The sequence below is a fragment of the Pan troglodytes genome, chromosome 1, assembly GCF_028858775.2.
Source record: "Pan troglodytes isolate AG18354 chromosome 1, NHGRI_mPanTro3-v2.0_pri, whole genome shotgun sequence".
Taxonomy (NCBI): domain Eukaryota; kingdom Metazoa; phylum Chordata; class Mammalia; order Primates; family Hominidae; genus Pan; species Pan troglodytes.
The window spans coordinates 140,248,273-140,267,973 of record NC_072398.2 but is presented as its reverse complement, the minus strand read 5'-3'; the positions used below and the strand labels follow the sequence as shown (position 1 = coordinate 140,267,973).

Genomic DNA, 19,701 nt, shown 5'->3' with positions numbered 1-19,701 from the left:
TAATTACATCACCTTCTTTGGTAACTTGCTTTAATGGCACTTTCTCTTGGACGATAAAATCTCAAGATTTAGAATGGGGTAGTGTTGTAGAGAGTAACCGGGAGCTAAAAATGTTCAAGGCTTTGGTATACTGGGGAATTGTCAGTGGTATAGCCTGAAAGCATGAGCTTCAAAGCTGAGGATTTTTAAAGAAGACGAAGAAGAGTTTAGAAATAACAATGAAGAATAAATACTATCAGAACTTTCCTCCCTCTCATATGAATTAAATTAAATTTACTGTTGTGTCAGCATTACCATTTAGAACCCTTTGGTTTTAGCAGTAACTGCATAAGAAAGTGATTTCCTTTTAAACTGTGTGGGCCCAACACCACACAGCAGACTGTATACTAATGTTCCCAATCACCAATTCAAATAGCCACATTAGCTCCAGTCTTAGACAGAAAGGGGCTGGGGCGATGGCTCATGCCTATAATCCCAGCACTTTGGAGGGCTGAGGAAGGAGGATTGCTTGAGGCCAGGAGTTCGAGATCAGCCTGGGTAACATGGTGAGACCCTGTTTCTAAAAAAAATTTAAAAATTAGCCAGGAGTGGTGGTACATGGCTGTAGGCCCAGCTACTCACGAGGCCGAGGTGGGAGGATCACTTGAGCTTAGGAGTTTGAGGCTGCAGTCAGCTACGACCATGCTGCACGCAGCACTCCAACCTGGGTGACAGAGTGAGACCTTGTCAAAAAAAAAAAAAAAAAAAAAAAAAAGGAAGGGAGGGAGAGAGGGAGGGAGGTAGAAGGGCAAGGACAAGGGCATTTGCCTGCCCTATCAGAAGAGAAAATATGACACTAACAGATGTCTAACAGAAATAATAGACCTTTAACGTTATACATGAGCGAATATAAGTTCCATCTTCCTAGTGAATGGCCCTAAGTCTTCATTGTATTGGCCTCCTAAGTGAGAAGAGGGCCCATGAAGCTATGATCTATGATGTACAGACTTAAACATATTATACGAAATATTAGGAGGGTCTGCAAAAACCATGTTCACATGATATCATTCACCTTTGGTAAGTAATGTTTTACTTCTGAAATGGTACCATAACAAGTATTCCAAATTAGCAGCTTGGTTACCACCTTAAGCAAAGAGAAATGAATAGCAGTAAACATCACCTTCTAAAAACAAACAAAAAAAGCAGAATGCAGAATATACAACTTAAATCACAGGGTAAAAACTGTGTTCATTTAAATCACTTTATGTTTTAGGTTAACATATTACAAAAATACTTTTCCTCCTTATCTTTTTCTACGTATCTCATAAAAAATACATATCCAGTGGTTGTAGAGAGTAGAAAGACAGCATTGTTGTGATAATCTGAAAGGACTTTAAAAAGTTAGGCACAGAAAAAAAAATAGATTTGAGGCAGCTGAAAAAGAACACTTTTGAAGCATAACTACCATGACTTAGACTTGACTTTACAGTGGTTTAGGGAAATAATGTATCACTCATATTTACATGAACAATTCTTCAATCAATTAAAAAAAGAGACTATACTGCAGGATCCTCTAATCCCTAAAAACTGACATAAAGAAAAAATTTAAATCTGTAACAGGGTTGGGGGAAAAATAGCATATTTTGGTTAATAAAAAATTGTAATAACTGAAGAAACAGAAGGCAAAAGAAATCTAATAAAATGAGGAAATTAACCCAAATGATACATGGGAAGATTGCTACAACAGGTGGTAAAGGCTCTGGAGGCTGGGGTTCTCTTAGTTCAGACGTGGCAAGGCTATGACATTGCTCTACAATACCAAAAACAGAAACAGCCTCCATTTCTAGAAAACTCAATATTTATATGTTGTACTCTTTCCCTACAATCACCAGAAACTGGCTGAATTAATACAACATTTGCAGAAAGGCTAGCAAGGAACCTAAAACATAAGATGAGCAAACAAGCACGAATCACCAAATATGTGAGGAAAACCTAACCCCAAGAAAACATTCAATAGAGTAAAGAGACTTAAAAACATGTATAATTCTTGAGGGCCAAGAGGAAATCATATCCACAAAACAAAATGGATCCTTAAGAAGAACAATTAAAGATCTTAGATATAGAAAGTGTTGAGTGCCAATAAACAAACAAACCAAAATATCAAACCCCAAAACAACTCATCAGATAGCTGATGAGCAGAATGCCCAGAGCTTTAAAGTCAACCTGTGATGGAAGACTGAGCTAAGGAATTCTCCCACAGGACAGCACAATAAAAAACTAAGAGAGACATGGAGGATAGATTTATAAGTCCTAATATACACCCGGAAAGAAGTGCCACCAAGGACAGAACAGAAATAATTAAGGGAAACAAGAAATGATAAAAATAAGTATCCCAGAACTGAAAACAGACATTGGTCCTCAAATTGAGAATGCCTACAAAGTATTGATCAGGATGAAGGAAAAATGACACATCTTGGTGAACTTTCAGAACATTAAGGATAAAAAGATAATCTTACAACTTTCATGGGGGAGGGTAGGAGATTGCCAAAGAAATTAGACCAGATTGGCACCAGACTATCCACAATACTAGATATAAGACAATGGAACAATCTTCAGAGGCCCAGGGGAAAATCTATTCTACCCCTAGACAAACTGGAAGTACATTTTCAGATGTACAAAGATTCAGAGAGCATACCACCCATAAGGTTACAGCCCTTTGTGAAAAAAGCTCCTTGAGGTTGTATTCTAACTATTCTAAGAGTAAAACATGTATAAAAAACCATGGAAGGTGAACTTAAGAATTAAATTACAAAATACTGATTAAAAAATAATATGGAAGTACAATAGGTAAACCCACTGAGACAAAATAGACTGGTGGTTGCCAGTGGCTGGGGGTAAGGGAAAATGGGGAGCAAGTGCTTCCTATGTACAGGGTTTCTTCTTGGGGTAATGAAAACATTTTGGAACTAGGTAGAGGTGGCTGTTGGACAACAGTGTGAATGCACTAAATGTCACTAAATTTTTTACTTTAAAATGGTTAATTCTGTTATATCAAGTTTACCACAATCTGCAAAAATGTTCCATAAAAATAGTAACTAGTTCAGCTTGGAACTCAAACTGCATATAATTTTCTTTGAAGCAACCACTACACTTCAGTATGCAGCAGAAATGCTTTATGCATTTTTCCCATTTCTTCACACAGAATATTAAGTAATAAAGGGTGCAGACTTAAAATTAATAAATTAAAAAAATATGGAAGCCAAATTTCAAGTGATCAAAAGGAAAAAAAAGTTGCTGAACATGAGGGAAGTAAAGCATACTAAAGTTCTTGTGTTGCTGGAGAAAAAAGATAAAATGCATGGGTGATTTCAATACAGGTTCCCTTTCCTCTACTCTTCTCCTAAGCCAGATGGTGACTGGGACTTGTAGTAGCTGGTGTAGATGTGTATGAGGCTTGGCGCTCTGCTGGGGTCCTATTAGAGAAAAGAGAACCAATATGCAACTTTCTTCTTCAAGTGTGGGAAGCTCAGTGTGGAGGACCAGAAGATGCACCTTGGGAGAGACTGAATATCAGGAATATGTAGGCTCCAGGGAAGAAGGTCAATTCTGGCCCACAAGTAAGTGTACTATGTATTTTTGAAAGAGTAAGTGGACTGAGTCCCCCTTATCTTGAGACCCAGAGATTATCTCCCAGAGAGCTCAGGGTGATAAGGGACCAGACACATCCTTCAGGTACTTCAGCAGGAACTGCCACTTCACTATCTACTGCTTGGTGGATTACTAACATGTAGGACACCACAACAAACGGGCCAGAATTCAATGAGCTGAAAAAGAAAAATAACCCATTTAAGGAGGCCCAGCAATAAGAGGAAAATGAGCAGAGTAATCAGAATACACCTTTAGTAAAACAGAAATGCTAGAGAAGATGAAAACATGAATAAAAATAAGAGCATTTAAGGTGATTCACGTGCAGCACATACACATACACGCACAACTTCCAAAAGTTTAGTAACATTATTTTTTAAATAGATTTTTAAATGAGGGCTATGCATGGTGGTTTGATCCCAGTTACTTGGGAGGCAGAGGTGGGAGGATCACTTGGGCCCAGGAGTTCAAGGCTGCAGTGAGCTATGATCCTGCCACTGCACTCCAGCCTGGGTGACAGAGCGATACCCTGTCTCTTAAAAAAAAAAAACAAAAAAAATTTAAATGATAGTTTTAAAAGGAGGATGGTCACTAAGCACAAGAAATATCTCAAAGTACAAAGCAAACATATGTAAATGGAAACTGTGAGGGAAAAGATTTAAAGAATGGATCAAAGAAATCTAACATACAATGGGAGTTCTAGAAGGAGACAAAGGAATAAATGAAAAAAATAAAATTATTCAGCAGGTAATAGTAGAAAATTTTACCTGAGTTAGAGAAAGACTGAAATCTACTCAGTAAGTCCCAAGCTGTACATTTAGACATGGTTGGTAAAGTTCCTGAACTCTAAACAGAAGATCTTATAAACATCCAGGCAGAAAGAACAAGTTACTTATAAGGAAAGAGGTTACACTGGCAATGAAATAGCCAGTCTATCCACCCTGAGACAAACAGCATCTATCCACCCTGAGAGAATGGACTGCCTCCAGTGATCCTTTACCTGGTCAATTAATTATTCATCTTTCAGGGCAAAAGAAAAGTAACTAGAAAAGAGGCCTCAAGATGGAATTAGAGAAAAGGAAACACTGGTTACTCATGTAAATTTAAATTTAATTGGGGAGGGATAGATTTCTTAGGATTATGACAATAAGGACGCAAAATTTAGAAGAGAAGGGTAGCAAAATCATTCTGAAGTTCTCACTGTGACAGCAGTGAAGGAGGTAAGTATATTCTCAAGAAGGACAGGGAACTGTTCTGCCATTATTAGAATATAGTATTAACTCTGCAATCAAATAAATATGGTATTGATTAAGAAAAAGACAAAAAGAATAGTTGAACAGAATAGAGATTCCAGATGCAGATCCTAGGTTACACAAGAATTTGATATGTGACAAAGTTGTTTAATTCTGTTAGACAAAGAAAAACTGTTCAGTAAGTGGTGTTGATATCCATTTTTGGTATAAGAAATGGACTCCTATATAATACTGTAAAAGCAAAAGTAAATTCCAGATGGGTTAAAAACAATTTTTTTTAAAAAAATCTAGAAAACTACATGTATTATCTAAGAAAAGAGGTATTTCTCTCTGTCCTATATTATTCTATACAAATATATGCATAAAAATTAGCCAAAAACTCCTCAATCAATCCAATAAAAGTTGGAAAAGGAATCATTAAGAAAGCACAATACATAGAAACCATAATATGTTAAGAGTAAGTGTAAACATATGCACAAAAATATGAATCGTTGTATTTACCTACTCATCTTAACTTGGGTGAAATAATAAGAAAATCTAGCTCTACGTCCAAAATAAACTGACATTAGGAAAGAAGGAAAAAAGATATCCCTCCTTTTTTTTTGTATTTTAAAAACTGAACAATCTACCAAGTAGATATAATAGCAACGAACCTCTATATACTTAAAAACAAGGTTAAAAAATAAACTGAGGTTTAGCAGAAACAGATACAATAACAATCACACTGAGATCCTAAACTATCTTTCATAGAATCTGACAAATTATATAGAAAATAGATGAGTAGGCCGGACACAGTGGCTCGTGCCTGTAATCCTAGCACTTCGGGAGGCCAAGGCGGGTGGATCACCTGAGGTCAGGAGTTCAAGACCAGCTTTGCCAACATGGCTAAACTCCACCTCTACTAAAAAATATAAAAATTAGCCACGCACGGTGGCAGGCACCTGTAATCCCAGGTACTTGGGAGGCTGAGGCAGGAGAATCGCTTGAACCCAGGAGGCGGAGATTGCAGTGAGCCGAGATTGTGCCACTGCACTCCAGCCTGGGCAACAGAGCGAGACTCCATCTCAAAAAAAAAAAAAAAAAAAGAAAGAAAGAAAATATATGATTAAAATATAGATAATTAAAACAGCATCATTTAAATCCAGACTATATATATGATATAAATTATATTTTAAAATATATGTAAATAAACTATATATCATGTATATATAAAATTCTATACCAAAAAAACAGATTATACATTATTTTCAAACACATTAAACACTACCAACAAGTAATTACAGATCTTAGACCACAGAAAAAATTTCAACAAATTCCCAAAAGTTCTGTAGAAATTGGTTAAAAAGTAAATCAAAGTTGAAATATAATGTAAAAAGTAAATAACAATAGCTCTAGTATATCTACGCCTGTGGGATATCAAACTGACATGGACAGAAAAACATGTAACCTTACATGTAATTACTAGAAAACCAGAAAGGTGGGAAATAAAATTTAGGTTGGAAGGTAGAAGAGTTAATAAATAAAATACCAAGAGTAAGTTCTTGTAAAGACTGAAAAACAAACACCCCAGAAAAAACCTTCAGTAAGTTTAATTAAGGAAAAAGAGAATCAAACATCAGTAAATGAGGAAATGACAGAGATTAAATAACTTTTAAGAGGATATTATCTAGAAGTTACTCCAAAATTTTGGAAAATCTAGGATAGACAGATACTCTTCTAGGAACGTATAACCAAAATTGGCTCAAAAAGAAGAAAAAACCCTAACAATCTATGATTATAGAAGAAACAGTAAACTTCTCCAAAATATTGATCTCTCAAAAGTTAACAGGCTCAGATGAGTTTATGGATGAGTACGATCAAATCTTTAAGAAAGCAATATTGTCCATGATATGAAAACCCTGTCAAAGCATAGACAAATTTAAATTTCCTAACTCATTTTCTTAGGCTAGCCCAACTTAGATTCCAGACAAGTAAGGCAGAAGAAAGGTACAGACCAATATTACTAATAAACATATATGAAAAAAATTCCTCAATGAAATATGGATTGAGTATCCCTTATCTGAAATGCTTAAGAACAGAAGTGTTTCAGATTTTGGATTTCTTTAGGTTTTGAAATATTTACATATATTAGATTTATGCAAATATTCTATATTAGATATGCAAATATTTCAAAACCCAAAGAAATTATTAGGTTATATACATAATCCTTATATTATTTACATAACATATTGGGGATGTGATCCAAGTATAAACACAACATTCATTTGTTTCATATACACCTTATACACAGTCTGAAGGTAATTTTATACAGTATTCTAAATAATTTTGTGCATGAAACAAAGTTTTGACTGTTTTAACTGTGACTTGTCACATGAGGTCAGGTGTGGAATTTTCCATTTGTGGCATCATGTCAACACTCAAGGGAGTGACTCAAGGATTTTGGAGCATTTTGGATTTTCAGATTAGGGATACTCAACCTGCAGAAACAAATCAATTGTACAGTATTAACCAACACAGCATGATTATAAAAAGGCATTTAAGGATGACTTAATGTTTAAAAGCCTATTAATATATTTTATTAGTATCAACCGATTAAAGAAGAAAAAAATCACATGGCAATCTCAACAAAAGTTAATACTTATTAAAATCAATGTTTCCTTTGTTATTTGAAACAAAAACATGCAAAAACCCTTATCCAACAAGAAATAAACTCTTTTCAACTCAAACTGTTTACAAGAAACTTTCAGCAAAATTACATTCAATAATGACAGCAGTATCCTTGTTATAATCTGAAGCAAGAGAGAAATACCTGCTAATATATTGTTAATACTGTACTGGGGATCCTTCATAATATAAGAACACAAGAAAAAGAACAGGAATAAAATTGGAAAGCAAGAGATGATTTTTTGAGATGATTGGCTACTTAGAAATTTCAAGATAACTTACAGAAAAAATATTAGAATATGAGTTCAGCATGATAGGATTGAATGGATTCCTTTGTATCAATATTGAATTAGAAAATTCTGGTATAAAAACCCCTCTTTCACTAGCAACAAAAACAAAAACTAAGATACATAAAAATACATTTTAAAAGAAATGTGCAGTTCTCTATAAAGAAAACTATAGGACTTTCCCATAGGACATAAAATACAAAGATAAATGGAAAAACATATCATGTTCCTAAGAGGGAAGACTTATATTTTCCCGTTTTCCACAAATTACAGTGTAGTTCTAAGCCAAATCTCAGGATGTTCCCAAATTTGACAAACTAATTCTAAAATATACGTGGAAGAAAAAAACGCAATGCTTTAAAATAGCTAATTCACAGGCTGGGCGCAGTGGCTCATGTCTGTCTTCTGAGCACTTTGGGAGACCAAGGTGGGTGGATCACTTGAGATCAGGAGTTTGAGACCAACCTGGCCGATATGGTGAAACCCCATCTCTACTAAAAATACAAAAATTAGCTGGGTATGGTGGCAGGTGCCTGTAATCCCAGCTACTCGGGAGGCTGAGTCACAAGAATCGCTTGAACCCAGGAGGCGGAGGTTGCAGTGAGCTGAGATCATGCCACTGCACTCCAGCCTAGGCGATAGAGCAAGATTCAGACTCAAAAAAACAAAAAACAACAAAAACAAACAAACAAACAAAACTCAATCATTCGGTAACTACTGGATGCATGCTATATACCAGTACTCTTCTAGAATAGAAGTGAACAAAACATACAAAATGCCCAATCTCAGAAAATTTATAATGATTTATTAAAATGTTGGATTAATAAAAACAAAAACTTCATATAGGCATCAAAGAACTAATATGACAGTGAAGGATTACTGAGCCAAAAATCCGAAAGATACTTCTCCGCAGAGTTCACAGAAAAAAAAAAAATCTTAAGACAAGAAACTCAGTGAGGCCATCCAGCAGGGATACATTTTAGTTTTGCCCAGGGGGAAATGTCCGATCTGAATAAATAGCTATAAAACTAAATTGCACTTTCAATGGCCTCATGGGGCTAGAAGAACAAAACTATACCCACAGGGCAAAAGGTGAACCAGTTGTAAAACCAGCCTTCCCATGAGATAGCTCTTATAGCCTGACTTTGGGTCATCTTAGTAGGCCAGGTAAATGCAAGACATGAACTTGGATTAGGGTGTTCTGAACTAGTAGCACCCCTAGACACCTGGCAGAAGTAAATGAAAATCCTATGGGAGAAGATACTGTCCTAGGCCTGAAAATAGTTCTATAATACATTTCAAATACAATGTCCACCACATAGTCAAACATATGGGCATATAAGAAAACAAGACGCCATGAACAAGCAGAAAAAATCAACTACTAACAGAATCTGACCCACATTTTGGAGTCCCAGAACTATCAAACACAGAATGTAAAAATAACTATCTGCACCATATTCAAAGAAATAAAAGCCAACCTAGGGTACTAAAAACAATAAAAAGTATATCTGAAAAAGAGCCAATGGAAATTCTAGATCTGAATAATAGTATAACTGAAGTAACAGTCGCTGAGAAAATCAGGGGAAGAAACTAGAATGCAGCACAGAGAGACAAAGAGAAAGAAAACAGAGAAGACAAAAAATCTAGAAAGCACAGTGAGAAGGATTTAACTTATATTTAGAGTCCCAAAAGAACCAGAGAGAGAAAATGGGGCAGAAAAAAACAGTTGAGAGATAAATAACAGCCAGGAAATTTCCAGAATCCCAGCAGAGATCTCAAACTTGACAACAACAACAAAAAATTCCCACAGACATATTAGAGGAAAACTTTAAAAACTCGAGATTAATATAAATGTCTAAAAATCAGCCAGAAAATAGAGAACAGATTATTTTAAGATGAGCAACAACTGAACTTCCAAGAACAAGGCAGAAAATGATGGAATAGCCTCAATCTGTGAGGAAAAAATAACTATCAATATAGAATTCCATACCCAGTAAAAATATCATTCTAGAATTAAGTGAATATCCATACTAACTAAAACATCAAATAAATCCTAAACAGTGAAAAAAAAAAATTAACCAAATAAAGGCATCACCAGACATACAAAAGCCAAGAACATGTGCCATAAAATGACTAAAAAATTTAAAAGGATTTATTGGAAGTCACCATAAAGCAAGTGAAAAGTACAGTCACAAAGTAGAGGATATCTGCAACACATACAACCTAAGGATTAATGGAATTGCTAAGAGTCAATATGGAAAAAGACAGACACCCCAATAGAAAAAAATGGGCGATCAGTAAAAACATTTTTCAAAAGAGAAACATAGGTGGCCAATAAACCTAAGAAAGAATAATCAGCCTTATAGTAATCAGGGAAATGTAAATTAAGTTCACAATGAAATATCATTTATATGCACTAATGAGTAAAAATTTAAAAGTCTGACTGTATTAGTGAGAATACAGAGGAATAAGAACTCTGACACAGTCCTTCTGGGAGTAAAAACATGCACAATCATTTTTTAGAAAAGTTTGGCTTTATCTAAGAAGCATAAACTATATAGTCTATGACTAAAAAATCCCACTCCTTGGCATGTACCTTAAGAGAAACCCGCAGATGTCATCATGAGACATAATAAAAGTGTTCATAGCTCCATAGCTTTTAAAAGCCATAAGCTGAAAACAACTCAAATGTCTATCAAGAACAAAAATGGATAATTAAATGTGTCATATATATATAATAATATACAACAATGAAGCCGGGTGCGGTGGCTCACTCCTGTAATGCCAGCACTTTGGGAGGCTGAGGTGGGTGGATCATTTGAGGTCAGGAGTTCGAGACCAGCCTGGCCAACATGGTGAAACCCCATCTCTACTGAAAATACAAAAAAATTAGCCGGGCATGGTGGTGGGCGCTTGTAATCCCAGCTACTCAGGAGGCTGAGGCAGGAGAATTGCTTGAACCCGGGAGGCGAGGGTTGCAGTGAGCCAAGATTGCGCCACTGCACTCAAGCCTGGGCAACAGAGAAGACTCCGTCTCAAAAAAAAAAAAAAAATACAACAATGAAAATGAATAAACTATAGTTACTAACAAAAACAGAGATGAACTTCAAAGATGGTATTAAGCAAAAGCAACAGGTCACAAAAGAGGACACGCAGTGTAATTCCATTTCTATGAGGACAAAGCAGACTGCATGCTTTCTAAGAGGTCAAACTATTAAGAATGGTAAACAAATGATTATTAGAAAAGTCAGAATAATGGTAAACAGAAGAAAGAGAATTTAATTGGGGATGCTGGCAATGTTCTACATCTTGTCTTTAGGGTAATTAAGGTTATTTCTTTAAATATCAGAGTAATATATTTACGTACTTTATCTCACAATAAAGCCAATTTGGTAAGTGGCAATTTGTTCATACTTTAAACATTTTGAGTATTTATAATATTTAAGAATTATCTGGTCTATTAGCCTAACAGTTCAGCCTCCTAAATCCAATCTAAAAATGTGTAAATGAGTAATCAACATGGACTTGTACTAATCATTTTAAAGTAGAAATCTTATTAAGTTATCTGAGGCATTGAAATAGCCAAGATAATTCAAGGTTCTACATATTAAGACTAATTTGTTCTATTTATAAAAGATAATTATGTACTTGAAAAGGTTTTAAATCAGGGAACAGAGGTTCTTGAAATAGAAACTGAATATACTGAATTTAGAAATGCACTTTTAAATGTTTTTAAAATTCTACTAAGGTTGTAAATGTGACTACACATTATCTAAAAGCTCCTTACTTCAAAGTATTTGCTGAAATTTGCTAAACTCATCAATAGAAAAAAACAAACAAACAAAAAACCACGAGTTTGACCTTAGAAAATTAAGAAAGAACTAAATCTCTGGATTTATATCCTTAAGAAATCATCTTTTTAGAGCAAACTTCTAAATAATATTTGTCTACCAACTTGTTCAGAAGACACAAAACAATTCACATTTAATGCTATTTTTCACATTATATAAAAGCAAATGAAAAAACCTATGCCAGAAGTTTTTTTTTTAATTCCCAAACACCAATTTATATGCCGGAAGATTTTGAGGGTTAATTTTAATTAAAATTTGTCTAGGATTATACTCAAAAACACAAAACACTTGACAGTTGATATGGTGACATATGCTACTTTCAAAGAAGTTATTGTTTACTTTTTTGGGGGTAGGTGGGGGTCACAGAGCAATTAAGTGCTATGGAGCTCCCAGAAAAATGTATAGACACACCACACAATACAATAGTCAAAGATCTCTTGAAAAAGACTACAGGTTAAGGACACTTAAAACTCTCCATTATCCTGGTGGCCAATTATGAAATCAGAGCTTAAGTTATTTTAGACATATTATCCAGCAAAATATAATTGTATGTATTATGTTATTATATATAATTATATTCATTTTAAATCAGAAAGGTAATGTCTTTAAGAACAAAAGTTCACATATTTTGTTTTCATTTACCAGTTAAAAATGAACACAATACCACTTTTTACATACTAAATAAGCAAAGTTTTGTTTCGTTTAGAATATACTGGCAAGGATGAGAGGAACTGAAACCAGTCTCCATACATTGAAGTTAGGAGAATATAGTTATATAACCTTTCTGAATAGTAATTTGGAAATGTATACATAAAGCCTCAACTGAGGAATATTCAACTCTTGATTAACTCTACTACTAGAAATTTATTCTAAGGAAATAATTTTGGATGTGTACAATTTACTGCAAGAATAATCATCAAAAACATTTTTTTTTGAGACTGAGTCTCACTCCGTTGCCCAGACTAGAGTGCAATGGCACGATCTCAGCTCACTGCAATCTCCACCTTCCGGGTTCAAGTGATTCTCCTGCCTCAGCCTCCCAAGTAGCTGGGATTACAGGCGCCTGGCACCATGCCCAGTTAATTTTTGTATTTTTAGTAGAGAAGGAGTTTCACCATGTTGATCAGGCTGGTCTTGAACTCCTGACCTCAGGTGATCTGCCCACCTCAGCCTCCCAAAGTGCTGGGATTACAGGCATGAGCCACTGTGCTGGGCCGACAAAAGTATTCTTTATGATGCCCAATCCTGGAGACAATATAACATGAGTAATAATGGAGGAGTAAATAATGTATAGGATAATGGAAAATTGTAAAAAATTTAAGTATATTTAAGATGAATATTTAGTGGCATGAAAATGCTCATGGATCTACTGCTAAGAGAATAAAGGGTCAATTTCTACATAGCAAATTCTTTTTTTTTTTTTTTTAAAGGAAAAAGTCTACAAACAGAAAAAAAAGACTAGGGGGCATATGATGAATTTTTAATGTGGGGAATTATAAGTATTTTTTTCTTTTTCTTATCTAAAATTGTAACAAGAAATAAATCAATAATTTATTAGATTATATGCACTCTTTGTTCACCTTGACTTCTGGTCTAATCTAAGAACCATGCAGTATGAAGAATCAATTCTGTAAATTTTATTTATTATTACAGTTGTCGTTTGCCTAAACAATTACAGGTATTATTCAATAATTTGTGATAAGAAAAACCAAGGTTGTAGTAAAGGTATGGCTACTGATGAAAGATCTATAATTGAATGTGGCTGGCCCTCAAAATAAGAAAACAAGTTCCCATTGTTGAAATAAATATGATAGCTATCTTCTGCAGTGGGGATGAAAAGTGATTCTAGTCTGTCATTTGAAATATCACAGATGGGGACTGGCTTCTGTCACATTCAAGGGTTAACATAAATTTATGTGGTATTCAAAGGTTAATCTATACAATACAGCAACTGAATTTAAAATTAATGGTAAAACAAGATACGTTATAATACATTCTGATCATAATTATATTGAAATAGTAAGATAGATAAAAGAAATAAATGTATCAAGCTATTTAAAAGTAGGTATCTTTGAGTGATACTATCACAGGTGATTTCCCCAATTTTTATTTTTTTGTTTTTCTAATATTTTTTAAATGGGCATAGATTACATTTTTTTTTTTTAAGAGACTGGGCCTCACTCTGTTGCCCCAGTATGGAGGGCAGTGGCATGGTCATAGCTCACTGTGTTCACCTTGAACTCCTGGGCTCAAGCAATCCTCCCACCTCAGCCTCCTGAGTAGCTGGGACTACTGGTGCACACCACCATGCCTTTTTTTTTAATTCTTTCAGAGATGGGGTCTTACTATGTTGCTCAGGCTGATTTTGAACTCCTGGGCTCAAGTGATCCTTCTACCTCAGCCTGCAAAAGTGCTGGAATTACAGGCGTGAGCTACTGTGCCTGGTCTATTACATTTTCTTAGTGAGGAAAAACCCAGAGTGATCCTTTGGACTTTGTATTCTAATTGGACAGTCCTTGAGAAGTTATGTATATGTCCTTTAAAAAAGTTTGTCTAGTAAATTACTGAGAAATCATTATCTCCCCAACCCATAATTAAATAAGTAAAATCTAAAATATAGATATGAGTTATGCCACAGTTCTAATATACTCTAAAGAAGTATAGTGGAAAATAATACATAGAAGTTAACCTTTTTGTCTTGAAGCCATTAAATAAATCAACACTTCAGCCTGGAATTTTTTTTTTTTTTTTGAGACGGAGTCTTGCTCTGTCACCCAGGCTGGAGTGCAGTGGCACCATCTCAGCTCACTGCAAGCTCCACCTCCCAGGTTCATGCCATTCTCCTGCCTCAGCCTCCCCAGCAGCTGGGACTAGAGGCGCACGCAGCAACGCCTGCTAATTTTTTTGTATTTTTAGTAGAGACGGGGTTTCACTGTGTTAGCCAGGATGGTCTCGATCTCCCGACTTCGCGATCCACCCACCTCGGCCTCCCAAAGTGCTGGGATTACAGGCGTGAGCCACTGCGCCTGGCCCAGACTGGAATTTTTTAAAGCCCTAATTTAGCATTAGAAGCTTGCATATCTCAGGCAATGGTAAAAGAATTAAAAGAAAATTAGTCAATACTGAATGATAAATCAGGCCATATGCTGACATAAAAATCTATCATGTAAATTGAGACAATATTTTATACTTTTCTTCTAGTGGGAACCAAATGAAAACATATTATTAATTTTCTAGTTGCCAAATAAAAGATGAATTTTGAATGCTTCCTAAAGAATTCTTTAAATTTTGTAACCCAAATATCTTTACTATGGAAAATGCTCTTTGCTTAATTTACTTTTCAGGAGTCACTCTAGTCTACTGTTTCTGATATGAAATATTTTATTCTGATGACTGAATTCTTTATATAACTAGAAGGAGAAATAATTGTTTACATATAGTTCAACATATTTTAAAATTAAATGTAGTTTTGATTCCGAAACTTGTGGTCAAACTAATTCTTCTACTTGTATTCACACATGTTGGTATTTGGCCTGATAAGACATCATAGAAGTGTAAGAATTAGGAGGCCAGGTGTGGTGGCTCATGCCTGTAATCTCAACACTTTGAGAGGCGGAGGCGGAAGGATCTCATGAGCCCAGAAGTTCCAGCACAGCCTGGGCAACATGGTAAAACTCTGTCTCTACGAAAAATACAAAAACTAGCCAAGAGTGATGACATGTGCTTTTAATTCCAGCTACTTGGGAGGCTGAAGTGGGAGGATCACTTGAGTCCTGAGAGGTTGAGTCTGCAGTGAGATATGATCACACCATTGCACTCCAGCCTGGGTGACAGAGTAAAACTCTGTCTTGAAAGAAAAAAAAAAAAGAATTAGAGTGGAAAGGGGCTCTAGTGATTACTAGCCTTCCCACAAGATTCCTGCTATGATTTTTTTTTGTTTGTTTGTTTTGTTTTTACTTCTGGACTCCACTTGCTATGTAGTATGTCTTCCAATTTAAAAATATATATTCAAAGACATATAACTATCAACAAAACTTGTTCAGTAAGAGATAACCAATATATACAGACTTGGTATATTTTCAGTCAAAAGTAAAGAAATGGGATGTTTTAGTTAGTTTTGTCACTATAGACAAATACATAGTTTTTATTGGGACTTTTGTAAAATTGAAAATAACTTACAAGTACTATTCCCTTATCTATTAACCTAAGGATCAGGAGACCCTTGGTTGGGAATGATCCAACTAGTCCAACCTTCTAATTTTGCATATAAGATGGCTCTGAATTTAGAGGTTTGATTAATCATGAAAGGGGGAAAATGATTTTTCTCACATACATTATATTGACCAATGAGGTGATTCTAGAAAAACTATGCTCTGTGATCCAAGTAACCTGGCAAGTATAAACAATTTAAATCCAATGAAACACAACCTGAAGTGAACTATTACCACCAATGATAAAAATAAGAAATGTTTCACATTTTAATTTTCTTTAAACCTTTTTTTATTTAGAGATTTTTCTGGTAAGGAGATATACCATAGGAAAGCAATTTCACTGGCAGTGAGGTATGTATATACTCTACCAAAATACTCCTTATTTTAACTGTTTTTAACTTTATTTACATACGAAGCAAAGAATCAATGCATATCCTTGGTTCAACTATAGTATTAGCCATACTACATGAAATAAAATGGTGCTTGCATACAAAAACTTGTTGTTTGTAAAGGAATCTGATTTCAGATTAAAATACCTAATTGTTTTTGGAAAAAATTTTTAAAAAGAATCACAATTTATCATGACCAAGACACCTGCACCATATTTTCCATTCCTCACAGCACATTTATTTCAGTAATTCTGTTATGTCGGTTCTTAGCATGAGCATAGTGTTACACGATTTTCGTACATATAATCACATCCAAAACAAGTTCTAAAATTTAAATTGTAAACATTCTCATATGTAGAAATATTTTAATTGGTGTATTAAGTTTTGCTAACTGATCAAATTTGGAAGATAATATAAATGAGAACGTCTATTCTAAACTGTGTAGTGAGCATTGTTTATTAATTACATTTCTACAATGTTAAATAAAGTAAGAGGCAAACCTGTCCTGTAAGCATGTCAAATTTTAGGTAAAACATTAAAAAGAAACAAACCTGTTAACAAAAGAATGTCTTGCAATAAAGAACATTAGATTTTTAAAATCTATTATGATACAAAAATGTAAAGGGTAAATAGCATCTTTGTTGACAAAGTAGGAGGTAGCATGGATGCACCACTTTATTGTCTGAGAAATGCAACTGGAGTAAAGAATATTTCCTTACCACAAATAATTTCCAGAACTATGTACATATTTCTTTTAGAAATACTTGTTTAAACAAATCTCCCTCCACTTTTTAGTATAAAAAAAACCGTTCCATGTGATTTTAAAAAAAACACTTACACATCTAGATAGAATAGTACTCTGCCCTATTTGAGTGAACAGTCTCAAACTATGAAGTACATGATATTTAATGCCCTAATTTGAGTAAATTTAGTCAGCGGTTCTTGGTATTATACAAAACACTAAATACATACAAACAAAATATAATATCTTATTTTTCTATGCAAGTCTTGTGGGGAATAAACAGAGCCTTGATTCTGGTAACACTGCAAAAAACATAATTGTCCAATAAGTCTGTCTATAAGTATCCATGTGCAACAGTTTATTAATGGCTGCTTACATGTACTGCTCTTTTATTGAGTGAACATAGTTAACCAACAAAACTTCATAAACCTTAAAAACACATCTTCCACCCTATATAAAATATATAGACTACTTACTGTTTTAAGTATTCAATTTGCTCTGATGTCACTGTAATTCACTTTCCCCCCATTTTCCTGCTTTAGTATTTATAAACAGATAATTTAATGTGGCTTAAAAAAAAAGAATTTCAAATTTACATCCAATTCAAATTGGCTATTTAAAAGGTTTCCTGGTTCTATGAAGCTGCTTCGGCCATTAGTAGAGAAAATGAAGTTTCTGTAATGGAGGCAGGCTTTTTAAGTAGTGACGTGACTTCCACCATGCCAGCTCCAGTCCGTGGAAGATTAGCGTTTACAATATGTCGTTGTAAGTGCTTAATCCAGTCTTCCTGAACAGACAAGGGTCCTCGAAAGACTAGGCCACAAAACCTACAGAAAGATAACAATTCTCTTAACATGACCAATTCTCTTTAAAACTAATTCACACAAAATACTAAAACATAAGGAATAAACTTTATCATATTTTAAAGACAGCAATTGATAAAGTTTCTAAAGTCAAATGATTTAATAAAACATCAAAACTCCCAATTCATATGTTTATTAACAGCTATAATAAACTCCAGTAATCTTTGTATAGGTGGGAGCATTATTATTTTAAAATTAACATCTACACATCTTAATTCACTTGAAACAACAACTATTACTCCAAAATATGTCATTCTTTAGAAAAGACCCTTCCCCAGTTTAGCATTCCTTAAATGGCATTGTGTCTATGTTTCTTCATGTGTGTTGTGTGTGAGTGTGAGTACGGAAGAAGGCGTGACTATGAGGGGAGAGAAAATGTGTTCCCAATAAGCGAGAACTCAAGACAACAAAACATCAAACCAAACAAAATTAAACCATACAAACCAAATAAACACAAGGAAAGCCAGTTTTTTTTTTCTTTTTTCTGAGACAGAGTCTTGCTCTGTCGCTCAGGCTGGAGTGCAGTGGCACGATCTCGGCCCACTGTAACCTCTGCCTCCTGGGCTCAAGCAATTCTCCTGCCTCAGCCTCCCAAGTAGCTGGGATTACAGGCACCCGCTACAAAGCCTGGCTAATTTTGGTATTTTTAGTAGACACGAGGTTTCATCATGTTGGCCAGGCTGCTCTTGAACTCCTGGCCTCAAGTGATCCACCCATCTTGGCCACCCAAAGTGCTGGAATTACAGGCATGAGCCACCACACCTGGCCAAGCTACTTTAATAAATCACAGTATAATAGATTTACATTACTATTGGCTAATGTAAAAAACTTGATTCATTAGTTGTTGAAGTACAGGATATTGTGAGCTGAATTAAGATTTTAAGCCTATCTCCAAAAGTTCATTTATAACTTGATTGTTGAGAATGCACTCTGCCACAAATTAAAAATCCCAAATGAAATAGCTAATATGTTTCAAAGCAAAGTATGAAGAAACTGATCAGATTTGGCAATATAGGCATATACCTGCATCGGAGAATGTAAACCTCGTCAGCACCATGAGGTAATGTTAGCATTTTCTTCTTGCTTCCAGATCTTGACCTTGATTTCTTTTGCTTACAATCTAAGGCTAAAAAGGGGAAGAGAAAGACTTAACATTCCTTATATATTTCAAAATATACATACACACATATTTTTCTAGAGAGGTCAGACAGACCATCTAAATCAGTTAGAAAAAGTCTGCATTCATTTCCCTATTCCCTGAAGCATGCATTCAACTTGCTGATTCTGTAATAGCAGTAATATTATCTGTACTGTACAGCGGTATTATCTGTACTGAAGAATACTATCTGTATTCTTCCTATACTGCCTTTTCAAATAATGCTTTACCACACCAAACTAGAACTGAGAAAATGTAACTAAATAACTTGAAAGTACTAAATTGGTCAATTATTACAATAATGGTAATCTTTACTTTTATAATCATACATAATTTTAATATCTGGTTTAATCTTATTTCCAGAAAAGTAGAACCTTTTATTTGAGATCATTAAATTAAGTTTGCATTTGATTACTGCTCCATTAAGTAGGTCTTCTATACTTGGAAAACTTCGTAAGGGAATATGGATAATGTAATTAAAAGCTCAAGGAAAAATCAATTTTCATAGTGATTCACCATGAATTTTATAATAAATAGCTCTTAAAATTGCATGCTGGCCCTACATTTGAAAGGACAAAAAAAGCTCAACTTTCATTTTTGAACTTAACTTGTATTGCATATACAATAATCAATTATGCAATCATGTTTTATTTTACTAGAA

At 34.6% G+C, this 19,701-nt stretch overlaps 1 protein-coding gene across 12 annotated transcripts in view; it reads right to left on the bottom strand.

The window, feature by feature from the left end:
* Positions 1-16,161: 16,161 nt before the first annotated feature.
* Positions 16,162-19,701, bottom strand: part of ZNF644 (zinc finger protein 644) — a 113,184-nt gene continuing 109,644 nt past the window's right edge. For all 12 annotated transcript variants that reach the window (XM_016922333.4, XM_016922264.4, XM_016922299.4 and 9 more), the window contains 2 exons: positions 18,908-19,010; positions 16,162-17,848 (listed from right to left, as the gene is read on the bottom strand). In XM_016922333.4, coding sequence (XP_016777822.1) covers positions 17,656-17,848; positions 18,908-19,010 — 296 coding nt within the window. In that variant the 3' untranslated portion in view covers positions 16,162-17,655. The remainder of the gene's footprint in view (positions 17,849-18,907; positions 19,011-19,701) is intronic.